General features: G+C 40.5%; 1 protein-coding gene across 1 annotated transcript in view; it reads left to right on the forward strand.

The window, feature by feature from the left end:
* The window catches only part of slc23a1 (solute carrier family 23 member 1), a 417,619-nt gene extending 391,967 nt beyond the window's left edge, over window positions 1–25,652 (forward strand). The window contains exons 13-14 of the mRNA XM_034177547.1: window positions 5,889–5,984; window positions 25,276–25,652. Of these exons, the coding sequence (XP_034033438.1) occupies window positions 5,889–5,984; window positions 25,276–25,544 (365 nt within the window). The 3' untranslated portion in view covers window positions 25,545–25,652. The remainder of the gene's footprint in view (window positions 1–5,888; window positions 5,985–25,275) is intronic.
* Window positions 25,653–26,014: the final 362 nt, after the last annotated feature.

Here is a 26,014-nt window from a genome sequence, read left to right on the forward strand (position 1 = left end):
ACTTGAGTTGATCCTGAAATTAGCAGCACTATGGACTGAATTAATTTACAATTGAAAATCTATTTTTTCATGGAAATCACAATCAATTATGAATTGAGTCGTGACATACTGAAAGATTCCCAGTAACACCTAATAACTAACATTTAAACATAGACCCTATCATAAATAAATAACCTAACCTAACATCTGTGGGTCACAGAGCTTTCTCTTATCGTGCCCCTGTTCTGTGGAATGATCTCCCTGCATCAATAAAACAGATTCTGTTAAGACTTTGAAGCCCAGACTTAAGACGCACTTATTTTCCCTCTCGTATGGCTAGCATACTCTCAGTATGTTACTATGCTTTTTACTCTTTTAGTTCCTTTTATTAGCAAACAGAGCGGGCAGCGGCCTCAACTTTATCTAAATTCTGGGTCTTTTAGTGAAGCTTAGGGCTAGTGGCCAGCGATCACCTTAGTATTTCTCTGTTTGTCTTGTTGCTTAATGCTGACAAATTATACTGTATTTGTTGTCTTTCTGATGCTTGATTCTGTTTTTTTTTCTTCCTCTCTCTCTGTTTAAGGTGCAGAGATTGATCCATCCAGAGATTGAAGTGGATGTTTTCTTCTGCATGCCTTCCATCCTAGACACCAGTATGGACTCCCAAAATCTCACAAAATTTCTTGTATAATTTCCTGGATTGTCAATTGTGTTTGTAGCATGACCCAAGCAGAAGGTCACCCCTTTGAGTCCGGTCTGCTTGAGGTTTCTTTCTCAAATCATCAGAGGGAGTTTTTCCTTACCACTGTCGCCTGTGTTCTTGCTCTGGGGGTTAGTAAGGTTAGACCTTAATTTCAATTCAGTTTATTTTCATTTATATAGCACCAAATCACAACAAAGTTGCCTCGAGGCGCTTCACACAAGTAAGGTCTAATGTAGCGGGTAACTGGGACTCGCTAGATAATATTAATGAGTTATTAATATAAGGTTTGACAGTGAGATGAAGTTGGGCTATCAGAAGACTACGTTCGACTTTGGTAGCTGGTGAACAGTGATTAAATACAATACACAAATAATTTAGTTTGGTGCAGGTACCATGTATTGTGAAAAAGTAATATTTACAAAACAAAAAAATACTGCAAAAACTGCAGAAGCTGAACCGGTTTTATGATCTAAGTGCACTTCAGTATTTCTCAAGTTGATCATGACACAAAGCAACACTGAACGGTCAGACACAAAATAATAATCCCAGAATGTTCTATGAGTCCATCTGAACGCAAACCCACGGGGGATAAGTGAGCGAGTTGAGTTTATGAATTGTCCATGTTATTGTCCAAAGGAAAGGTTGTGAATGGATAAGTGCTCAGACGGGTTGAGAATAGTAGGGAGGGCGGGAGGGTGGATATGACAGCCCCTAACAGAACCATTGGCACAGATGCTGCTTGTTAAGAGGTCCTAGGCTCCCAGCCGTTGTTTCTTCAGCTCGCTATCCGTCTCCAAAGAGAACCATCTGGCCTGTGTATGTAACCAGGACCAGTAGAAATTATGTATGGTCATAGCAGGCTGTTTTAACCTTAGCTTCCCACAACATATTAAGTAATTCCATTTTCTTTACTTTACACATTCAATAAATTTCAAATTACAAAAGTACATGAATAATTTACCAGTGTAACAACATTCACAATGAACAGCCTGAATGCTATAAATACAACCTGCACCCTTTTTGCAAGTAACATTCAATAAACTAGGATTGGAAGCAGTCATATACAGGCCCTCGTTCCGCACGACCGCCTACCCAGGTCAGCGCGTCCCCTTGTGACCAGATGTGGGCATGTGTGTAGAGGGGCAACCACTCATCACAGGTCAAATTTCAAGCAAATCACACAATGCATGAAGGAGTTATGACATGTTGATAGTTCGTCCACTAGGGGGCGCTCAGGGCATAAACAGAGGGGCCAGGTGTGTGTACGGGCCAACTGTCATCACACATGTGAAGTTTCAAGTCATTCAGGCAAAGCATGAAGGAGATATCATGACTTGATGTTCCATGGCAAAGGGCCAAAATGGTGGCGCCATATCGGCCACACCCTTCGACATAGAGAAAAGCTTTCGATATCTTTTGATCAATATCATCTCTGGATGTTCTGAAAGAAATTTGAAGTGCATTGGACAAAATCTCTAGGAGGAGTTCGTTCAAATACAACATGTAGAAATCACGCCAAAATGAGAAGAAAATTCAAAATGGCAGACTTCCTGTTTGGAGTAGACCAATGGTGCAAGACACTTTTTTGTATGTCTACTCAAGTCACATGTGTAACAATTTTCATCTCCCTACTCAAAAAAAAAAAAAAAAAAATATGGGAAGGGGTTTTTGAAAGATTCAAGGGGGCACTATTGAGGAATTTTGCCCCACCCATGGGCGACACCCCTATGAATTGTAAGAGGTTGTCGTGCTTGACCTCTGTGTCAATTTCAATGATGATATGACGAAATTAAAGCCATCAAAAGGAAGAACATAATTTTATGGCAAATGGGTGATATTCGGCACGCCGCCACACGGTCGCGGTTACTCGTAACTTCACGGCGATCATCGCCTACGTTCACCAACTTGTTCTGCATGTTTTAGTAGTGGAAGGAAGTTGATGGGGTTAACTATGTGACATCAGTGCCTGTTTATGTATAATGTTCCATGGCGAAGGGTCAAAATGGCGGCGCCATAGCGGCCACACTCTTCGACATAGAGAAAAGGTTTCGATAACTTTTGATCAGTATCATCTCTGGATGCTGTGAAAGAAATCTGGAGTGCATTGGACAAAATCCCTAGAAGGAGTTCATTCAAATACAACATGTGGAAATCACGCCAAAATGAGAAGAAAATTCAAAATGGCTGACTTCCTGTTTGGAGTAGACCCATTGTGCAAGAGACTTTTTTGTACGTCTATGCAAGTCACACATATGTACCAATTTTCATCTCCCTACTCCAAAAAAACCCCTATGGGGAGGTGTTTTTGAAAGTTTCAAGGGGGCGCTATTGAGGCATTTTGCCCCACCCATGAGCGACGCCCCTATGAATTGTAACAGGTTGTTGTGCTGTACCTGTGTATCAATTTTCACGATGATATTACAAAATTAAAGCCATCAAAAGGAAGAATGTAATTTCATGGCGAATGTTAGATATTTGACAGACCGCCACACGGACGCTGTTACTCGTAACTTCACGGTGAACATCGCATAAGTTCACCAACTTGTTCTGCATGTTTTAGAAGTGGAATGAAGTTGATGGTGTTAAGTATGTGACATCGGTGCCTGTTTAAATATAATTATCCATGGCGAAGGGTCAAAATGGCGGCGCCATAGCGGCCACACTCTTCAACATAGAGAAAAGGTTTCGATAACTTTTGATCAGTATCATCTCTGGATGCTGTGAAAGAAATCTGGAGTGCATTGGACAAAATCCCTAGAAGGAGTTCATTCAAATACAACATGTGGAAATCACGCCAAAATGAGAAGAAAATTCAAAATGGCTGACTTCCTGTTTGGAGTAGACCCATGGTGCAAGAGACTTTTTTGTACATCTATGCAAGTCACACGTGTACCAATTTTCATCTCCCTACTCCAAAAAAACCCCTATGGGGAGGTGTTTCAAGGGGGCGCTATTGAGGCATTTTGCCCCGCCCATGGGCGACGCCCCTATGAATTGTAAGAGGTTGTCGTGCTTGATCTGTGTATCAATGTTCATGATGATATGACAAAATTAAAGCTGTCAAAAGGAAGAATGTAATTTCATGGCGAAGGGATGATATTCGGCACGCCACCACACGGACGCCGTTACTCGTAACTTCATGGCGTTCATCACGTACCTTCAACAACTTGTTCTGTATGTTTTATAAGTGGAATGAAGTTGATTGGGTTAACTATGTGACATCAGGACCTGTTTAAGTATAATGTGCCATGGCGAAGAGTCAAAATGGCACATAATTTAAAAAAGTTTTTTTCAATATTAGCAAATTTATTAAAACTAATAAATTACATGTACAGAAGTATTCACAGCCTTTGCCATTAAGCTAAAAATTGAGCGTGCCTCTTGTTTCCGCTGATCATCCTTGAGATGTTTATGCAGCTTCATTGGAGTCCACCTGGGGTAAATTCAGTTGACTGGACATGATTTGGAAAGACATAAACCTGTCTACATAGAAGGTCCCACAGTTGACAGTCAGAGCATAAACCAAACATGAAGTCAAAGGAATTGTCTTCTAAACGGAACATGGCAGTTGCAAAAAGTTTGCCAAAAGGCACCTGAAGGACTCTCAGACCATGAGTAACAAAATTCTCTGGTCTGATTAGACAAAGATTGAACTCTTTGGCATCATGTTTATAGGAAACCAGGCACCATCCCTACAGTGAAGCATGGTGGTGGCAGCATCATGCTGTGGGGATGTTTTTCAGGAGCAGGAACTGGGAGACTCGTCAGGACTGAGGAAAGATGAATGCAGCAATGTACAGAGACATCCTGGATGAAAACCTGCTCCAGCACGCTCTTGACCTCAGACTGCGGTGACTGTTTCAGCAGGACAACGACCCTAAACACACAGCCAATATATCAAAGGAGTGGCTTCAGGACAACTCTTTGAATGTCCTTGAGTGTTCCAGCCAGAGCCCAGACCTGAATCCGATTGAACATCTCTGGAGAGGTCTGAAAATGGCTGTGCACTGATGCTCCCCATCCAACCTGATGGAGCTTGAGAGGTGCTGCAAAGAGAAATGGGCCAAACTGCCCAAAGATAGGTGCACCAAGCATGTGGCATCATATTCAAGAAGACTTGAAGCTGTAATTGCTGCCAAAGGTGCATCAACAAAATATTGAGCAAAGGCTGTGAATACTTATGGACATGTGATTTCTTAGGTTTTTATTTTTAATAAATTTGCAAAAACAAAAAAAAAAAAACTTTTTTCACATTGTCATTATGGGGTGTTGTGAGTAGAATTTTGAAGGAAAAAATTAATTTACAAAATTTTTGGAATAAGGCAGTAAGTAACATAAAATGTGGAAAAAGTGAAGTGCTGGCTGTGAATACTTTCCAGTTACACCGTTTCATGTCACCTTTTACAGCAGCCAGATGGTGTCTAAAGTGTTTTACAGCAAAAATCAAAGATCAAGAACCCACAAAAATAAAACAAACATAAGTCTTGAGGTTTGATTTCAAAAGTGTTAGGTTAGAAATAGTGAGTAAAAATCAGGAGGTTACTTGTTCCACAGACTGGGTTCAGTTACCGCAAAAGCACCATCTCCCCAAGGGTTTAAATTTTGACCTCAAAACATAATGTTGACCAGACATCCATAATGCCCTACTGTAAGTGTGGAGAGTTAAAATTTCAGACAAGTAGGAAAGTGCAAGCTTTAAAGACAAACATTAAATTCTTAAAATTAATTCTAAAACAAACTGGAAGCCAGGCATCTCTAGGTCCACCGTTGCATCCAGGGATCAAGCAAGAAACCATCTTCCTCAGTACCGAGAGACTGCCATAATGATGGGCCCAACTGTAGAACAGTAATATGAAGTCATATGTCTTTTCTGCTGGTCACAATGACCTTTGAAATAGGTGATCTTCAAAGGTCAAAATCAAGGTCATAACTCTTTAATTTGAACAATTTATAGCCAATGAGGATTAAAGATGGTAGAAAGGCTATGTGTTAGCTAAAAATAAAGTGGTTAAATTTTTGACAGAACTGATCAAATGTCAAGGCCTCAAGTCAAGTCTGGGAGCAGGCACCAATGCCGTAGGTCACCACAGCCACTACACAGAACCACCCCTGGTTATCTTGGCAAAACTGACTCAAAGAATTAACTTGCATGGACCCATGTCAAACATATAGGATCTGAATGCTTGTTGTATCTGTGTCTCTGCAGGACTCGCAGAGCTGGATCAGATCTTGACAGTACTTCTCTCCACCGAGATGTTCGTTGGAGGCTTTTTGGCTTTTTGTTTGGATAACACCATCCCAGGTGAGAGGAAAAGCATTACTTAAAAAAAAAACAAAAAAAAAAACAGTGTTGTTCAAGATCCCGCCATGTACGACTGCCTCTGTGTTTTGGGGGTTTTTTTTGTTTGTTTTTTGTTACACACCTACCTTTTGTTACCACAACTACTAATACTACTTAAAATAATAATTTCAAAAAGTAACATGTTTAGAGATAATTTAAATGTTAGAATGAATTTTACAGTTACATTTATAAACAATGTAGATTAGAAACTGCAAGTAATCTACAAAGCTATCGAGCTAGCAGGCTACACAGCACATCGTCATGACAGAACACGGGCCTCCGGTAAGAGCAGAGGAGGAGGGGTGTGCATTTTTATCAATAACACCTGGTGCATGGACTCAAAGACTGTGAGGAGTCACTGCTCTGCAGAGTTAGAGTTCATGTCTGTTAAATGCAGACCCTTTTACTTGCCCCGTGAATTCACAGCTGTCATGATTATGGCTATTTACATTCCACCTGGTGCTGACTCTGGCTCCGCCCTCAGGCAGCTACATGACACAATCAGCAAACAACAAACCACATATCCTGAAGCTGTCCACATCATAGCAGGTGATTTTAATCATGTTGATTTAAAGCTTGTTCTCCCCAAATTCCATCAGCATGTTAAGTGTCCAACGAGGGGAGACAACATACTGGACAAGGTGTGTTCTAACATCAGGCGACATTGAAGGAAATTTGAAACTGCTGGCTAAGGCTAAGCGTAAATTTGGTAAGATTGTAATTCACGTCGGCAGTAATAACACCCGGTTACGCCAATCGGAGGTCACTAAAATTAACATTAAATCGGTGTGTAACTTTGCAAAAACAATGTCGGACTCTGTAGTTTTCTCTGGGCCCCTCCCCAATCGGACCGGGAGTGACATGTTGAGCCGCATGTTCTCCTTGAATTGCTGGCTGTCTGAGTGGTGTCCAAAAAATGAGGTCGGCTTCATAGATAATTGGCAAAGCTTCTGGGGAAAACCTGGTCTTGTTAGGAGAGACGGCATCCATCCCACTTTGGATGGAGCAGCTCTCATTTCTAGAAATCTGGCCAATTTTCTTAAATCCTCCAAACCATGACTATCCAGGGTTGGGACCAGGAAGCAGAGTTGTAGTCTTACACACCTCTCTGCAGCTTATCCCCCCCTGCCATCCCCTCATTACCCCATCCCCGTAGAGACGGTGCCTGCTCCCAGATCACCAATAACCAGCAAAAATCTATTTAAGCATAAAAATTCAAAAAGAAAAATAATATAGCACCTTCAACTGCAACACAGACTAAAACAGTTAATTGTGGTCTATTAAACATTAGGTCTCTCTCTTCTAAGTCCCTGTTGGTAAATGATATAATAATTGATCAACATATTGATTTATTCTGCCTAACAGAAACCTGGTTACAGCAGGATGAATATGTTAGTTTAAATGAGTCAACACCCCCGAGTCACACTAACTGTCAGAATGCTCGTAGCACGGGCCGAGGCGGAGGATTAGCAGCAATCTTCCATTCCAGCTTATTAATTAATCAAAAACCCAGACAGAGCTTTAATTCATTTGAAAGCTTGACTCTTAGTCTTGTCCATCCAAATTGGAAGTCCCAAAAACTAATTTTATTTGTTATTATCTATCGTCCACCTGGTCGTTACTGTGAGTTTCTCTGTGAATTTTCAGACCTTTTGTCTGACTTAGTGCTTAGCTCAGATAAGATAATTATAGTGGGCGATTTTAACATCAACTCAATCAATCAACTTTTTTTTTATATAGCGCCAAATCACAACAAACAGTTGCCCCAAGGCGCTTTATATTGTAAGGCAAGGCCATACAATAATTATGAAAAACCCCAACGGTCAAAACGACCCCCTGTGAGCAAGCACTTGGCTACAGTGGGAAGGAAAAACTCCCTTTTAACAGGAAGAAACCTCCAGCAGAACCAGGCTCAGGGAGGGGCAGTCTTCTGCTGAGACTGGTTGGGGCTGAGGGAAAGAACCAGGAAAAAGACATGCTGTGGAAGGGGGCAGAGATCGATCACTAATGATTAAATGCGGAGTGATGCATACAGAGCAAAAAGAGAAAGAAACAGTGCATCATGGGAACCCCCCCACAGTCTACGTCTAAAGCAGCATAACCAAGGGATAGTCCAGGGTCACCTGATCCAGCCCTAACTATAAGCCTTAGCAAAAAGGAAAGTTTTAAGCCTAATCTTAAAAGTAGAGAGGGTATCTGTCTCCCTGATCTGAATTGGGAGCTGGTTCCACAGGAGAGGAGCCTGAAAGCTGAAGGCTCTGCCTCCCATTCTACTCTTACAACCCTAGGAACTACAAGTAAGCCTGCAGTCTGAGAGCGAAGCGCTCTAATGGGGTAATATGGTACTACGAGGTCCCTAAGATAAGATGGGACCTGATTATTCAAAACCTTATAAGTAAGAAGAAGAATTTTAAATTCTATTCTAGAATTAACAGGAAGCCAATGAAGAGAGGCCAACACGGGTGAGATATGCTCTCTCCTGCTAGTCCCCGTCAGTACTCTAGCTGCAGCATTTTGAATTAACTGAAGGGTTTTTAGGGAACTTTTAGGACAACCTGATAATAATGAATTACAATAGTCCAGCCTAGAGGAAATAAATGCATGAATTAGTTTTTCAGCATCACTCTGAGACAAGACCTTTCTGATTTTAGAGATATTGCGTAAATGCAAAAAGGCAGTCCTACATATTTGTTTAATATGTGCTTTGAATGACATATCCTGATCAAAAATGACTCCAAGATTTCTCACAGTATTACTAGAGGTCAGGGAAATGCCATCCAGAGTAAAGATCTGGTTAGAGACCATGCTTCTAAGATTTGTGGGGCCAAGTACAATAACTTCAGTTTTATCTGAGTTTAAAAGCAGGAAATTAGAGGTCATCCATGTCTTTATGTCTGTAAGACAATCCTGCAGTTTAGCTAATTGGTGTGTGTCCTCTGGTTTCATGGATAGATAAAGCTGGGTATCATCTGCGTAACAATGAAAATTTAAGCAATACCGTCTAATAATACTGCCTAAGGGAAGCATGTATAAAGTGAATAAAATTGGTCCTAGCACAGAACCTTGTGGAACTCCATAATTAACTTTAGTCTGTGAAGAAGATTCCCCATTTACATGAACAAACTGTAATCTATTAGACAAATATGATTCAAACCACCGCAGCGCAGTGCCCTTAATACCTATGACATGCTCTAATCTCTGTAATAAAATTTTATGGTCAACAGTATCAAAAGCAGCACTGAGGTCCAACAGAACAAGCACAGAGATAAGTCCACTGTCCGAAGCCATAAGAAGATCATTTGTAACCTTCACTAATGCTGTTTCTGTACTATGATGAATTCTAAAACCTGACTGAACCTCTTCAAATAGACCATTCCTCTGCAGGTGATCAGTTAGCTGTTTTACAACTACCCTCTCAAGAATCTTTGAGAGAAAAGGAAGGTTGGAGATTGGCCTATAATTAGCTAAGATAGCACAGATGCTGAGAATGACAGCCTCAACACTGCATTTAATCTATTATTAGACTCTATTGGCTTTGCTCAAAAAGTAAATGAGTCCACCCACCACTTTAATCATATCTTAGATCTTGTTCTGACTTATGGTATGGAAATAGAAGACTTAACAGTATTCCCTGAAAACTCCCTTCTGTCTGATCATTTCTTAATAACATTTACATTTACTCTGATGGACTACCCAGCAGTGGGGAATAAGTTTCATTACACTAGAAGTCTTTCAGAAAGACAGTGCAGAGTAGCTACCTAAACTCTGTAAGTGAGATAGAGTATCTCGTTAATAGTTTTACATCCTCATTGAAGACAACTTTGGATGCTGTAGCTCCTCTGAAAAAGAGAGCTTTAAATCAGAAGTGCCTGACTCCGTGGTATAACTCACAAACTCGTAGCTTAAAGCAGATAACCCGTAAGTTGGAGAGGAAATGGCGTCTCACTAATTTAGAAGATCTTCACTTAGCCTGGAAAAAGAGTCTGTTGCTCTATAAAAAAGCCCTCCGTAAAGCTAGGACATCTTTCTACTCATCACTAATTGAAGAAAATAAGAACAACCCCAGGTTTCTTTTCAGCACTGTAGCCAGGCTGACAAAGAGTCAGAGCTCTATTGAGCTGAGTATTCCATTAACTTTAACTAGTAATGACTTCATGACTTTCTTTGCTAACAAAATTTTAACTATTAGAGAAAAAATTACTCATAACCATCCCAAAGACGTATCGTTATCTTTGGCTGCTTTCAGTGATGCCGGTATTTGGTTAGACTCTTTCTCTCCGATTGTTCTGTCTGAGTTATTTTCATTAGTTACTTCATCCAAACCATCAACATGTTTATTAGACCCCATTCCTACCAGGCTGCTCAAGGAAGCCCTAACATTATTTAATGCTTCGATCTTAAATATGATCAATCTATCTTTGTTAGTTGGCTATGTACCACAGGCTTTTAAGGTGGCAGTAATTAAACCATTACTTAAAAAGCCATCACTTGACCCAGCTATCTTAGCTAATTATAGGCCAATCTCCAACCTTCCTTTTCTCTCAAAAATTCTTGAAAGGGTAGTTGTAAAACAGCTAACTGATCATCTGCAGAGGAATGGTCTATTTGAAGAGTTTCAGTCAGGTTTTAGAATTCATCATAGTACAGAAACAGCATTAGTGAAGGTTACAAATGATCTTCTTATGGCCTCGGACAGTGGACTCATCTCTGTGCTTGTTCTGTTAGACCTCAGTGCTGCTTTTGATACTGTTGACCATAAAATTTTATTACAGAGATTAGAGCATGCCATAGGTATTAAAGGCACTGTGCTGCGGTGGTTTGAATCATATTTGTCTAATAGATTACAATTTGTTCATGTAAATGGGGAATCTTCTTCACAGACTAAACGTAATTATGGAGTTCCACAAGGTTCTGTGCTAGGACCAATTTTATTCACTTTATACATGCTTCCCTTAGGCAGTATTATTAGACGGTATTGCTTAAATTTTCATTGTTACGCAGATGATACCCAGCTTTATCTATCCATGAAGCCAGAGGACACACACCAATTAGCTAAACTGCAGGATTGTCTTACAGACATAAAGACATGGATGACCTCTAATTTCCTGCTTTTAAACTCAGATAAAACTGAAGTTATTGTACTTGGCCCCACAAATCTTAGAAACATGGTGTCTAACCAGATCCTTACTCTGGATGGCATTACCCTGAGCTCTAGTAATACTGTGAGAAATCTTGGAGTCATTTTCATCAGGATATGTCATTCAAAGCGCATATTAAACAAATATGTAGGACTGCTTTTTTGCATTTACGCAATATCTCTAAAATCAGAAAGGTCTTGTCTCAGAGTGATGCTGAAAAACTAATTCATGCATTTATTTCCTCTAGGCTGGACTATTGTAATTCATTATTATCAGGTTGTCCTAAAAGTTCCCTAAAAAGCCTTCAGTTAATTCAAAATGCCGCAGCTAGAGTACTGACGGGGACTAGAAGAAGAGAGCATATCTCACCCATATTGGCCTCTCTTCATTGGCTTCCTGTTAATTCTAGAATAGAATTTAAAATTCTTCTTCTTACTTATAAGGTTTTGAATAATCAGGTCCCATCTTATCTTAGGGACCTCGTAGTACCATATCACCCCAATAGAGCGCTTCGCTCTCAGACTGCAGGCTTACTTGTAGTTCCTAGGGTTTGTAAGAGTAGAATGGGAGGCAGAGCCTTCAGCTTTCAGGCTCCTCTCCTGTGGAACCAGCTCCCAATTCAGATCAGGGAGACAGACACCCTCTCTACTTTTAAGATTAGGCTTAAAACTTTCCTTTTTGCTAAAGCTTATAGTTAGGGCTGGATCAGGTGACCCTGAACCATCCCTTAGTTATGCTGCTATAGACGTAGACTGCTGGGGGGTTCCCATGATGCATTGTTTCTTTCTCTTTTTGCTCTGTATGCACCACTCTGCATTTAATCATTAGTGATCGATCTCTGCTCCCCTCCATAGCATGTCTTTTTCCTGGTTCTCTCCCTCAGCCCCAACCAGTCCCAGCAGAAGACTGCCCCTCCCTGAGCCTGGTTCTGCTGGAGGTTTCTTCCTGTTAAAAGGGAGTTTTTCCTTCCCACTGTAGCCAAGTGCTTGCTCACAGGGGGTCGTTTTGACCGTTGGGGTTTTACATAATTATTGTATGGCCTTGCCTTACAATATAAAGCGCCTTGGGGCAACTGTTTGTTGTGATTTGGCGCTATATAAAAAAAATTGATTGATTGATTGATCAAAAAGGGCTTCAGAGTGAAAGCTCTACCCCACCTTGGCCAGTCAGATCACATGTCCCTGCTTGTGAGGCCAGCATACATCCCCCTCAGGAAAAGTGCTCCTGTTATATCCAGAACTGTTAAAATCTGGCCTGATGGTGCTATTCAACAACTCCAGGACTGCTTCGAGTCCACAAACTGGTCTGTTTTTGAACATGAGGACTTGGAACAGTATACAGTAGCTGTCTTGGGATATATCAAGTTCTGCACCGACGTGGTCACTGTGGATAAGTACATCCGTGTTTATCCCAACACAAAGCCTTGGATGACTCTGGAGGTGCGGAACCTGCTCCAGGAGAGGAACTCCACCTTCAGATGTGGTAATGGGGAGCTGTACAGCGCCACCAGAGCCAACCTGCCAAGACAGCTTATAGGAGGTGAATAGAGGACTGCTTCCAGAGTCAGGACTCTCGGCGGGTGTGGCAGGGTGTTCAGCACATCATGAACCACTGACCCAGCACCCTGCTGGCAGACTACAGTGATGCCTCACTGGCAGAGAACCTCAATAGCTTCTTTGCCCATTTTGAGGTGCAGCCACCAGAGACAGTTGTCGTCCCCTCACCTGTCCTCAACAGCTACGTCCTCACGCTGGAGGAACAGGAAGGAGGTGAGGCGGGTGTTGAGGGGGGTGAATTCAAGGAAAGCTGCGGGTCCGGACAGCGTCTCGGGATGGGTGTTGTGGGAATGTGCAGCTCAGTTAACTTGTGTGTTTATAAACATTTTCAACCAGTCCCTGAGCCAGGCTGCTGTCCCCCTCTGCTTGAAGTCCTCTTTTATTGTCACCCTCTCTAAGCAGACCAGGATCAGTGATCTGAATGACTATCACCCAGTGGTACTAACTCCGATTATTATGAAGTGCTTCAAAAAGTTAGTCCGGGCCTATGTCACCTCCTGCCTTCCCCCTGAGTTTGACCCTCACCAGTTTGCTTATCGTACGAGCAGGTCCACGGAGGATGCCATCATTATGGCTCTACATGCTGCTCTGTCCCATCTGGAGCAGCAGGGGAACTATGTGAGGCTGCTCTTTGTGGACTTTAGCTCAGCATTTAATACCATCCTTCCAAGCAGACTGGTGATTAAGTTGTTGGACCTGGGGGTGTCCCACTCCATTTGCCGGTGGATCTTGGACTTCCTCACAGACCACTCTCAGAGGGTGAGAGTTGGCCCTCACATCTCTTCGGCCATTAGCCTCAGCACCGGCTCCCCTCAGGGCTGCGTGCTGGGTCCTTTGCTGTACACCCTCTACACCTATGACTGCACCCCCTCTCACTCCAGCAACAATATCATTAAGTTTGCTGATGACACTACTGTGATGGGACTCATTTCTGGTGAGGATGAGTCCGCATGTAGAGAGGAGGTGCAGCGGTTGTCGGTCTGTTGTAGGAAGAACAATTTGATCCTCAACACCTCAAAGACAAAGGAGATGGTGGTGGACTATAGAAGGAGGAAAACAGTCATCCAGCCACTGGTCATCGATGGGGACTGTGTGGAGTGGGTCTCTGAATTTCATTTTCTGGGCGTGTATTTGAGAGATAACCTGACTTAGAACACAAACACTATGGCTACCATCAAGAAGGCCCAGCAGAGACTCTATTTCCTGAGGGTTCTCAGGAATAACCATCTGCCACAGAGACTGCTGGTGTCCTTCTATCGCTGCTCCATAGAGAGCATTTTGACTTACTGTCTGTGTGTGTGGTTTTCTAGCTGCACAGTCACAGACAGGAAAGCTCTCCAGAGGGTCGTCACCACAGCCCAGAAGATCACTGGTTGTCTCTTGCCTTCATTAGAGGAACTGTGTACAAGCTGTTGTCTCAGGAAGGCAAGGACTATAATCAGAGACCGCTCCCATCCTGGACACTATTTGTTTGAATTGCTGCCATCAGGCAGACGATACAGGGCACTTAAGGCCAGAACAAACAGACTTAAAAATAGCTTTGTGGGAAGAGCTGTTTGTGCACTGAATGCTGCTGGACCTGCCATTTTATGATTGCGATTGTTTTTAAGTAGGTTTTATGTAGAATTTTTTAGGGTTATTTATTTATTTTATTTATTTATTTTAATTGTGCTTTAAAGAGATTGTTTTTAATTTCATTGTCATGCATTTTTTTTTCTGGTGTCATGTACAATGATAATAATAATAATAAATTCTATTCTATTCTAGATAGATAGATACTTTATTAATCCTGAAGGAAATGTGGTGGTCTGTTGCTCCCATTCACACAAATAAAACACACATATTAAAAATGCATATAAAAGTAACAATAAATAAAACAGCACAATAATATTCAAGTAAAAAGTACAAAGAGTTTAAGGCACTACATGGGACATTTCCGGCTCACATCTCCTGGTCCTGGCTGAAGTGGCTGCATTATGAACGCTCGTAGCACGGGCCGAGGCGGAGGATTAGCAGCAATCTTCCACTCCAGCTTATTAATTAATCAAAAACCCAGACAGAGCTTTAATTCATTTGAAAGCTTGTCTCTTAGTCTTGTCCATCCAAATTGGAAGTCCCAAAAACCAGTTTTATTTGTTGTTATCTATCGTCCTCCTGGTTGTTACTGTGAGTTTCTCTGTGAATTTTCTGACCTTTTGTCTGACTTGGTGCTTAGCTCAGATAAGATAATTATAGTGAGCGATTTTAACATCCACACAGATGCTGAGAATGACAGCCTCAACACTGCATTTAATCTATTGTTAGACTCGATTGGCTTTGCTCAAAATGTAAATGAGTCCACCCACCACTTTAATCATACCTTAGATCTTGTTCTGACTTATGGTATGGAAACTGAAGACTTAACAGTATTCCCTGAAAACCCCCTTCTGTCTGATCATTTCTTAATAACATTTACATTTACTCTGATGGACTACCCAGCAGTGGGGAATAAGTATCATTACAGTAGGTGTCTTTCAGAAAGCGCTGTAACTAGGTTTAAGGATATGATTCCTTCTTTATGTTCTCCAATGCCATATACCAACACAGGGCAGAGTAGCTACCTAAACTCTGTGAGTGAGATAGATTATCTCGTCGATAGTTTTATATCCTCATTGAGGACAACTTTGGATGCTGTAGCTCCTCTGAAAAAGAGAGCCTTAAATCAGAAGTGCCTGACTCCGTGGTATAACTCACAAACTCGCAGCTTAAAGCAGATAACCCGTCAGTTAGAGAGGAAATGGCGTCTCACTAATTTAGAAGATCTTCACTTAGCCTGGAAAAAGCGTCTGTTGCTCTATAAAAAAGCCCTCCGTAAAGCTAGGACATCTTACTACTCATCACTAATTGAAGAAAATAAGAACAACCCCAGGTTTCTTTTCAGCACTGTAGCCAGGCTGACAAAGAGTCAGAGCTCTATTGAGCTGAGTATTCCTTTAACTTTAACTAGTAGTGACTTCATGACTTTCTTTGCTAATAAAATTTTAACTATTAGAGAAAAAAATACTCATAACCATCCCAAAGACATATCATTCTCTTTGTGTGCTTTCAGTGATGCCAGTATTTGGTTAGACTCTTTCTCTCCGATTGCTCTCTCTGAATGTTTTCATTAGTTACTTCCTCCAAACCATCAACAAGTCTATTAGACCCCATTCCTACCAGGCTGCTCAAGGAAGCCCTACCATTAATTAATGCTTCGATCTTAAATATGATCAATCTGTCTTTATTAGTTGCCTATGTACCACAGGCTTTTAAGGTGGCAGTAATTAAACCATTACTTTAAAAGCCATCACTTGACCCAGCTATCTTAGCTAATTATAGGCCCATCTCCAACCTTCCTTTTCTCTCAAAAATTCTTGAAAGGGTAGTTGTAAAACAGCTAACTGATCATCTGCAGAGGAATGGTCTATTTGAAGAGTTTCAGTCAGGTTTTAGAATTCATCATAGTACAGAAACAGCATTAGTGAAGGTTACAAATGATCTTCTTATGGCTTCAGACAGTGGACTCATCTCTGTGCTTGTTCTGTTAGACCTCAGTGCTGCTTTTGATACTGTTGACCATAAAATTTTATTACAGAGATTAGAGCATGCCATAGATATTAAAGGCACTGCGCTGCGGTGGTTGGAATCATATTTATCTAATAGATTACAATTTGTACATGTAAATGGGGAATCTTCTTCACAGACTAAGGTTAATTATGGAGTTCCACAAGGTTCTGTGCTAGGACCAATTTTATTCACTTTATACATGCTTCCCTTAGGCAGTATTATTAGACAGCATTGCTTAAATTTTCATTGTTACGCAGATGATACCCAGCTTTATCTATCCATGAAGCCAGAGGACACACACCAATTAGCTAAACTGCAGGATTGTCTTACAGACTATTGGGTTTGCACCCTGTTTTTAAAGAAATGAGAGGCACAAACACTGAAAAGAACCCAGTCAGAGAGAGACAAATATATATATTTTTCGCTCTGCGCAGAGGAGGAGAACAATGAAGCAGCTTGTAAGTGCTCAGCTACAAAGCTCTCCTAAAATCTCCTCCTCTGGCCCAGCCTTTTATTTAGTTCAACATGAGAAAAAACAAACAAGGACAGTCGGGAGAGGTTACACGAGTCATGTCTGCAAGAGGGTGATAGCAAAGCGAGGTAACAGCTGAAACCTTCCATTCCTGCAACATGAGCCTTGGCGTTCGTCAAAGCAGGATAAGGCAAAATGAAAAATAGTTTGCTCAATCATGAAGAATGCAGACAACAAGTCTTTCTTTCTAAAACCTCCTCTTCTCACAAAGAGGAAAAATAATAAGCATAAACTATAAGAAAATAAATAATAATAATATAAGCATAAACTAAAGAAAATAAATGATAATAAGAGCATGAACTATATAAAATCCTTGACACAGACATAAAGACATGGATGACCTCTAATTTCCTGCTTTTAAACTCAGATAAAACTGAAGTTATTGTACTTGGCCCCACAAATCTTAGAAACATGGTGTCTAACCAGATCCTTACTCTGGATGGCATTACCCTGACCTCCAGTAATACTGTGAGAAATCTTGGAGTCATTTTTGATCAGGATATGTCATTCAATGCGCATATTAAACAAATATGTAGGACTGCTTTTTTGCATTTGCACAATATCTCTATAAAATTAGAAAGGTCTTGTCTCAGAATGATGCTGAAAAACTAATTCATGCATTTATTTCCTCTAGGCTGGACTATTGTAATTCATTATTATCAGGTTGTCCTAAAGGTTCCCTGAAAAGCCTTCAGTTAATTCAAAATGCTGCAGCTAGAGTACTGACGGGGACTAGAAGGAGAGAGCATATCTCACCCATATTGGCCTCTCTTCATTGGCTTCCTGTTAATCAATCAATCAATCAATCAATTTTTTTATATAGCGCCAAATCACAACAAACAGTTGCCCCAAGGCGCTTTATATTGTAAGGCAAGGCCATACAATAATTATGTAAAACCACAACAGTCAAAACGACCCCTGTGAGCAAGCACTTGGCTACAGTGGGAAGGAAAAACTCCCTTTTAACAGGAAGAAACCTCCAGCAGAACCAGGCTCAGGGAGGGGCAGTCTTCTGCTGGGACTGGTTGGGGCTGAGGGAGAGAACCAGGAAAAAGACATGCTGTGGAGGGGAGCAGAGATCGATCACTAATGATTAAATGCAGAGTGGTGCATACAGAGCAAACGGAGAAAGAAACAGTGCATCATGGGAACCCCCCAGCAGTCTACGTCTATAGCAGCATAACTAAGGGATGGTTTAGGGTCACCTGATCCAGCCCTAACTATAAGCTTTAGCAAAAAGGAAAGTTTTAAGCCTAATCTTAAAAGTAGAGAGGGTGTCTGTCTCCCTGATCTGAATTGGGAGCTGGTTCCACAGGAGAGGAGCCTGAAAGCTGAAGGCTCTGCCTCCCATTCTACTCTTACAAACCCTAGGAACTGCAAGTAAGCCTGCAGTCTGAGAGCGAAGCGCTCTATTGGGGTGATATGGTACTACGAGGTCCCTAAGATAAGATGGGACCTGATTATTCAAAACCTTATAAGTAAGAAGAAGAATTTTAAATTCTATTCTAGAATTAACAGGAAGCCAATGAAGAGAGGCCAATATGGGTGAGATATGCTCTCTCCTTCTAGTTTATTAATTTAATTCTAGAATAGAATTAAATTAAGTCTAAATCTCATGACCATAGGTGAGGGTCAGAACGTAGATCGATCGGTAAATCGAGAGCTTTGCCCTCCTGCTCAGCTCTCTCTTCACCATGACGGTTTGATACAGCGACCGCATCACTGCAGATGCACACCGATCACTGATCTGCAGGTCCTGGACATGTAGTGGTAAAAGTTTATTTTTTACTTAACACATAATTTGTATTATGATATGATCAATCAAATCCTAAAATTTTTAAATATGGGTTAGGGTTAGGGTATGTAAACAAACAAAGGATTTGTTGGTTCATGATAAGGTTTCTTATTAACAATTGTTATAGTTTTCTTTTGAAGTTTAAATAAAAGATTTGTATTAGTTTTGTAGGTCGTGTATGGAACAAGTAATGAATGATATAAGGTAACTAATGAGCAGTGGTGGGCACAGTTCCGCTAATCCACTAATTATTGAAGCTAATGTTTTCATTATCAGATTAGCTTCTCAGATAACTTTGAAAATCATCCATGGACCAATTATCTTCCGATAAATTTTGGTCTGATAATTTTTAAATTGCTAACATATTTTCGCTTCCTGTTTGTTCTTTAACATCCTGCTTATTGTCCTTTACAACACTGTTTGTCTTTGTTTCAGAGTAATATATATTAGATGTCTGAAATTCGGTTTGCATTTATTAAATTCCACACATCTTAAATGTAGCAGACATGGATTATTTATTTGGAATATTTGTTTTGGCAAGTTTTCACAGGCTCTACTGCCATCTACTGGACAGTAGTGTTCATGGTAGTAATCGCCCTAATTATTGAGATATCTCATAATCCTTTGCACACCAGAGAGTTGCTGCAGCTGATGAAAAGAAATAAAAATGTACATTTTGGTTGTATAATGTTCATTTACAATTGTCATCGTGGATTCTCTCTGTGCTGTTTAAACTGTCGCAACTCACTGGTACGCAAAGGGTTATGGGTTAGGGTCTGAGCACCTGGGCACCAGTAGATGGCAGTGTTCTGTGCATTTTGACCTCAGTTATATCAGATGGTTGTCTAATCACAACTTGACTTTTGGCTTTTGCAAATGGCTTTTTTTTTACATATGAATAAAATGGCATATTTTACAAAAGCACATTTATATGTACACCAAAACACATCACATTAACGTGTTTGTTTTTACATAGAATGGATGAGTCACCCAATCAGTGTCAGCAGAGGCTCATTTTACCCATAATCCCTTTGGCATCTGTGTGTGTTTGTTACAAAACTTCAGAAGTAGTGCATTATTTAAAATTAAAAGATATGTGTTATATTTTAACTTTGTACAAATGACAGAATTGTCATTAATGGAGTTATTCTGTCCAGATTAATTTGATTTGTGAATCAAAACCATAAGTCAAAACTGCTTTATTTTCCAAGACTTCTGCCTCACGGCAACACTGCTATATGCTGTTAAGGAATAATGACTTTTCTTTTTTTTTTGTGGCAGCCAGGCAGTCAGGCTCCTTGTGCTTTGGTAGAATTGAGTTTAACGCCTCTTTACTGCTTCACTGCTGCAAATACGTAACAAACAGGAGCTTCCAGCAGTGGGCAGAGTGCACAAAGACAGAAGTGGTAGCTCATTGTTTGGGTTTGTGATTGTGGTGTTAAGACTCAAAATTGGCTTGTTAGTAGATGTAGTATACCGGAGACAATACTGAAAGTTATTGGTTATCAGTTAGCTGTAGCTTCCGATAAATTTTTGGGTGGTTTATCAGTTTAGCTTCATAAAAGATAACTTTTCAGTTAGCCGATTAGCTGTTATCGAAGCTATCTTTTTAGTTAGCTGTGCCCACCACTGCTAATGAGTGCTGGGGAGGAGGTCCTGTGCTTTATACAAAATGGCAATGATCTTGACATTTTACATTTAACATAAATGAATGTGTTTTCCAACTAAGATTATTGTCAATAAACACCTCAAGAAATTTAGTTTCATTTACAAGTTCAATTTCAGCATCATGTATTAGTAAATGTCCTTAGAAATTCCTGGGTTTATTTCCAAATATGATACACTTTGTTTTACCAAAGTGACATGACAATTTGTTTGAATCAAACCATTTAAGCTTCTGTAGTTCCCTCTGCGTCATGTCCAGAACCTGTCCCAAATGATTCCCACTACAAAACAGTCATGTCATCAGCAAATAAAATACAACTGACAAACTTAGAAACTAAACATATGTCATTATTATACAACAGAAACAACAAAGGCCTAAGGTGTGGTATTTGTGCTGGAGACCCTCCTGTCCTGTGCACCAACAGCATTTCCTGTACAGTGGCTTGCGAGAGTATTCAGCCCCTTGGTATTTCACGCTTTTTAATTTGTTTATGGTGTTACAAAAAGTAAATCAGGCTTCTCAATATAAAAATTTCTAAAATTATCTTCCTTAGACTCAAACTTAAAGTAAATCTCTAGAAGTTGACATAAATTAATTAAAAATATAAGTTTGAGTCTAAGGAAGATAATTAAAAAAAAATTTATATTGAGAAGCCTGATTTACTTTTTGTATTTGAAATGCCCTAAACAAATTAAAATGTGTGAAATGCCAATTGGCTGAATACGTTTGCAAGCCACTGTATATTCACTTTGTGAATTCTGTAATTTATGTCTGTATCATGGCCCAAGCAGAGGGTCACCCCTTTGAGTCGTCTACTTGAGGTTTCTTCCTCAGAGGGAGTTTTTCCTTACCACTGTTGTTCTGGGGGTTAGTAAGGTTAGACCACACTTGTATGAAGCACCTTGAGGCAACTCTGTTGTGATTTGGCGCTATATAAATGAAAATAAATTGAAAAATAAGTTGAAAAGGACTAAGCCCTGGGGAACCCCACAAGTGCACCTCAAAAATTCAGAATTTATTAATATTTATATAGCACCATATCACAACAAAGTTGCCTCAAAGCGCTTCACACAAGTAAGGTCTAACCTTACCAACCCCCAGCGCAAGCACACAGGTGACAGTGGTAAAGAAAATTCCCTCTGATGATACTGAGGATGAAACCTCAAGCAGTCCAGACTCAAAGGGGCAACCCTCTGCTTGGGCCATGCTACAGACACAATTGACAATGCAGGAAATTATACAGGAAATTTTGGGAGATTTTGGTCCATGCTGGTGCACAAGATGGGAGGCCTGCAGAAGAAAACACCCACTCCCATCTATGGATGGGAACGCAACTTAAACAGAGAGAAAAAAACAGAATCAGAGAGTGGAAAGGCAAAAAATACAGTATACTTTATCAGCATTTAGCAACAAGAAAAACAGAAGAAATACTAAAGTTGAGGCCGCATCCCACTCTGTTTACTAATAAACTGAATTTAAAAGGGTAAAAAGCATAGTAACATACTATGCCAGTATGCTAGCCATACAAAAGGGAAAATAAGTGCGTACTAATAAGTACTGGACTTGAAGACTCTACAGAATCTGACTGTTTTATTGATGCAAGGAGATCATTCCACAGAACAGGGACACGATAAGAGAAAGCTCTGTGATCCACAGACTTCTTATTCATCCTAGGGACACAAAGTAGTCCTGCACCCCGAGAACGCAGAGCCCAGGCCAATACGTAGGGTTTAATTAGGTCAGCTAAGTAGGGAGGTGCCAGTACGTGAACAATTTTATAGACTAGTGGCAGAACCTTAAAATCTGATGTCATTGGGACAGGAAGCCAGTGAAGAGACGCCAAAATGATTTTGAACCAATTGGAGACCCCTAATGCTAGACTGCAGTAAACCAGAAAATAGAACATTGCAGTAGTCCAATCTAGAAGAGATAAACACATGAATCAGGGTCTCGGCATCAGCCATAGACAGGATGGGACGAATCTTCGCAATATTTCACAGATGGAAGAAACCAGTCCTCGTAATATCTCTCATGTATAATCTCTATTATTACAGTCCACAAGATATTTCAAAAACTTTCAAATATGAGAGTGATCTCATATTCATTAAAAAAATCTCCTTTAACAGTGGAATATCCGGATAAAATGCTGAAACTGACTTTTTCTGAAACTTCTCTGTTCTCTCACGATGTCCTGGATCAATAGAGCCTGAAATGTGGAGGTTTTCAGCTTGAAACAGGCTGATGACGGTGCCTGAGAGCGCTGCACAACGTCTCGCTCCGTGGGAAGTCCTTAAAGCGACAGTATCACCTCAAAATCTCTCATCAGCCGTTAAAATTTTCACCAAAAACCAGCTTAATTTTTCGAACTGTGTCCACTTCGATGTGTCTCACAGGTTTAGAAAAAATTTTGATCAAACAAAGCGCCAGTCTCTCAGCAACTTCTCAGACAAAGGAATTCCGACGAGGGGCTGGACGACTCCTCCCACAAGGAGTGCTCACAGGCAAATGACGTCACCGACAGGCGTGGAAAAACTCACGCATGCGCATGAGGGTTTAAGCATGTCTGACGTTAAAACATATGAATGAAATCCATATAGTTTTTGAAAAAAATAAAAAGGACCTATACTTTATTAACAGACCTCGTACTACATAACACTCTCACATATCAATCAATCAATCAATCAATTTTTTTATATAGCGCCAAATCACAACAAACAGTTGCCCCAAGGCGCTTTATATTGTAAGGCAAGGCCATACAATAATTATGTAAAACCCCAACGGTCAAAACGACCCCCTGTGAGCAAGCACTTGGCTACAGTGGGAAGGAAAAACTCCCTTTTAACAGGAAGAAACCTCCAGCAGAACCAGGCTCAGGGAGGGGCAGTCTTCTGCTGGGACTGGTTGGGGCTGAGGGAGAGAACCAGGAAAAAGACATGCTGTGGAGGGGAGCAGAGATCGATCACTAATGATTAAATGCAGAGTGGTGCATACAGAGCAAAAAGAGAAAGAAACAATGCATCATGGGAACCCCCCAGCAGTCTACGTCTATAGCAGCATAACTAAGGGATGGTTCAGGGTCACCTGATCCAGCCCTAACTATAAGCTTTAGCAAAAAGGAAAGTTTTAAGCCTAATCTTAAAAGTAGAGAGGATGTCTGTCTCCCTGATCTGAATTGGGAGCTGGTTCCACAGGAGAGGAGCCTGAAAGCTGAAGGCTCTGCCTCCCATTCTACTCTTACAAACCCTAGGAACTACAAGTAAGCCTGCAGTCTGAGAGCGAAGCGCTCTATTGGGGTGATATGGTACTACGAGGTCCCTAAGATAAGATGGGACCTGATTATTCAAAACCTTATAAGTAAGAAGAAGAATTTTAAATTCTATTCTAGAATTAACAGGAAGCCAATGAAGAGAGGCCAATATGGGTGAGATATGCTCTCTCCTTCTAGTCCCCGTCAGTACTCTAGCTGCAGCATTTTGAATTAACTGAAGGCTTTTTAGGGAACTTTTAGGACAACCTGATAATAATGAATTACAATAGTCCAGCCTAGAGGAAATAAATGCATGAATTAGTTTTTCAGCATCACTCTGAGACAAGACCTTTCTGATTTTAGAGATATTGCGTAAATGCAAAAAAGCAGTCCAACATATTTGTTTAATATGCGCTTTGAATGACATATCCTGATCAAAAATGACTCCAAGATTTCTCACAGTATTACTAGAGGTCAGGGTAATGCCATCCAGAGTAAGGATCTGGTTAGACACCATGTTTCTAAGATTTGTGGGGCCAAGTACAATAACTTCAGTTTTATCTGAGTTTAAAAGCAGGAAATTAGAGGTCATCCATGTCTTTATGTCTGTAAGACAATCCTGCAGTTTAGCTAATTGGTGTGTGTCCTCTGGCTTCATGGATAGATAAAGCTGGGTATCATCTGCGTAACAATGAAAATTTAAGCAATACCGTCTAATAATACTGCCTAAGGGAAGCATGTATAAAGTGAATAAAATTGGTCCTAGCACAGAACCTTGTGGAACTCCATAATTAAGTTTAGTCTGTGAAGAAGATTCCCCATTTACATGAACAAATTGTAATCTATTAGACAAATATGATTCAAACCACCGCAGCGCAGTGCCTTTAATACCTATGGCATGCTCTAATCTCTGTAATAAAATTTTATGGTCAGCAGTATCAAAAGCAGCACTGAGGTCTAACAGAACAAGCACAGAGATGAGTCCACTGTCCGAGGCCATAAGAAGATCATTTGTAACCTTCACTAATGCTGTTTCTGTACTATGATGAATTCTAAAACCTGACTGAAACTCTTCAAATAGACCATTCCTCTGCAGATGATCAGTTAGCTGTTTTACAACTACCCTTTCAAGAATTTTTGAGAGAAAAGGAAGGTTGGAGATTGGCCTATAATTAGCTAAGATAGCTGGGTCAAGTGATGGCTTTTTAAGTAATGGTTTAATTACTGCCACCTTAAAAGCCTGTGGTACATAGCCAACTAACAAAGATAGATTGATCATATTTAAGATCGAAGCATTAAATAATGGTAGGGCTTCCTTGAGCAGCCTGGTAGGAATGGGGTCTAATAGACATGTTGATGGTTTTGATGAAGTAACTAATGAAAGAAATGTGATCTTTTTAAGAGAATTATGAATTTTTGAATATTTGTTCAATGTTAAAGGATAGGGATTTTTCCTGACTTTGACCTTTGACGTTGAAAATTGAATCAATTGTTGCCTATCAGGATATGAATCTTCTGTAAAAATGTAATAACAATATTTGGAAAAAATTGTGGGTTACAGGCTGTTCACAAACAGACAAACAAACAAACAAGGGAAAAAACATAACCTCAGGCCAACAAAGTTAGCTGAGGTTATGATAAATTAGACAACAGAATAACTTAAGAAATGTACTAGGATATGCTCAAAATGAACCCAAATGGATCTGGTCTTGCTTGTACCTGTCACTCTCCAGGGTCCAGACAGGAACGTGGCCTGGTTGGATGGCGAGCTGATACCTCCTCTTTCTCATCCTCTTCTTTTTCATCCTATGACCTTCCTGTGGGGATGGATGTGATCAGGCGCACACACTGGTTAAGATTTTTACCCATCAGCCCTACCTTTCAGGGTTTCCAAGTATGTGACAAGCAGCCAAAGCAGGCAGAACAGGGAGGAAGAGGAACAGACATAAATGTGGAAGAAGAGAAAACTACTGAGTTCAACATATCCAGTACCAAAGTTTAACCCTGCTGTCATCATTAACACGCGCTTCAAGAATTAAACCACAAAGCAGGAAAAGATCTTAGGAGCTGACAGCACAGAATACCTGTCAGTCTGCCAGAAGAGACTGTTAAATCCCCCTCCTATGAACTGACCTGCACTCAGTAAAAATTTCTTATATTTTCAAAATGATGCAAGCTAGTCACAATTTTGAAGTTTGAACAAAATCCTTCAATCATAGCAATTCAAAAGAGCTGCCTGTCCTCAGATATCTTGATATTTCAGAATAAATATGCCTGAGAAGCAATAGCATGTTGTCTCATTTTTTTGTACTTGACAAGATGATGCAAAGGAAAAGGCTTTTACCCAAGACCATCAAAATATGGCCACCGGTTGTTGTGAAGGCTTTGCTTCTGTCTGGCTGTGCTCAGCATAAGTCCAGAGTCCTGTTGCTGCCAGAGTCTTCAAATTCACAGGGAACATTCTTGGGGTAC

Source organism: Thalassophryne amazonica, chromosome 9, assembly GCF_902500255.1.
Source record: "Thalassophryne amazonica chromosome 9, fThaAma1.1, whole genome shotgun sequence".
Lineage (NCBI taxonomy): Eukaryota > Metazoa > Chordata > Actinopteri > Batrachoidiformes > Batrachoididae > Thalassophryne > Thalassophryne amazonica.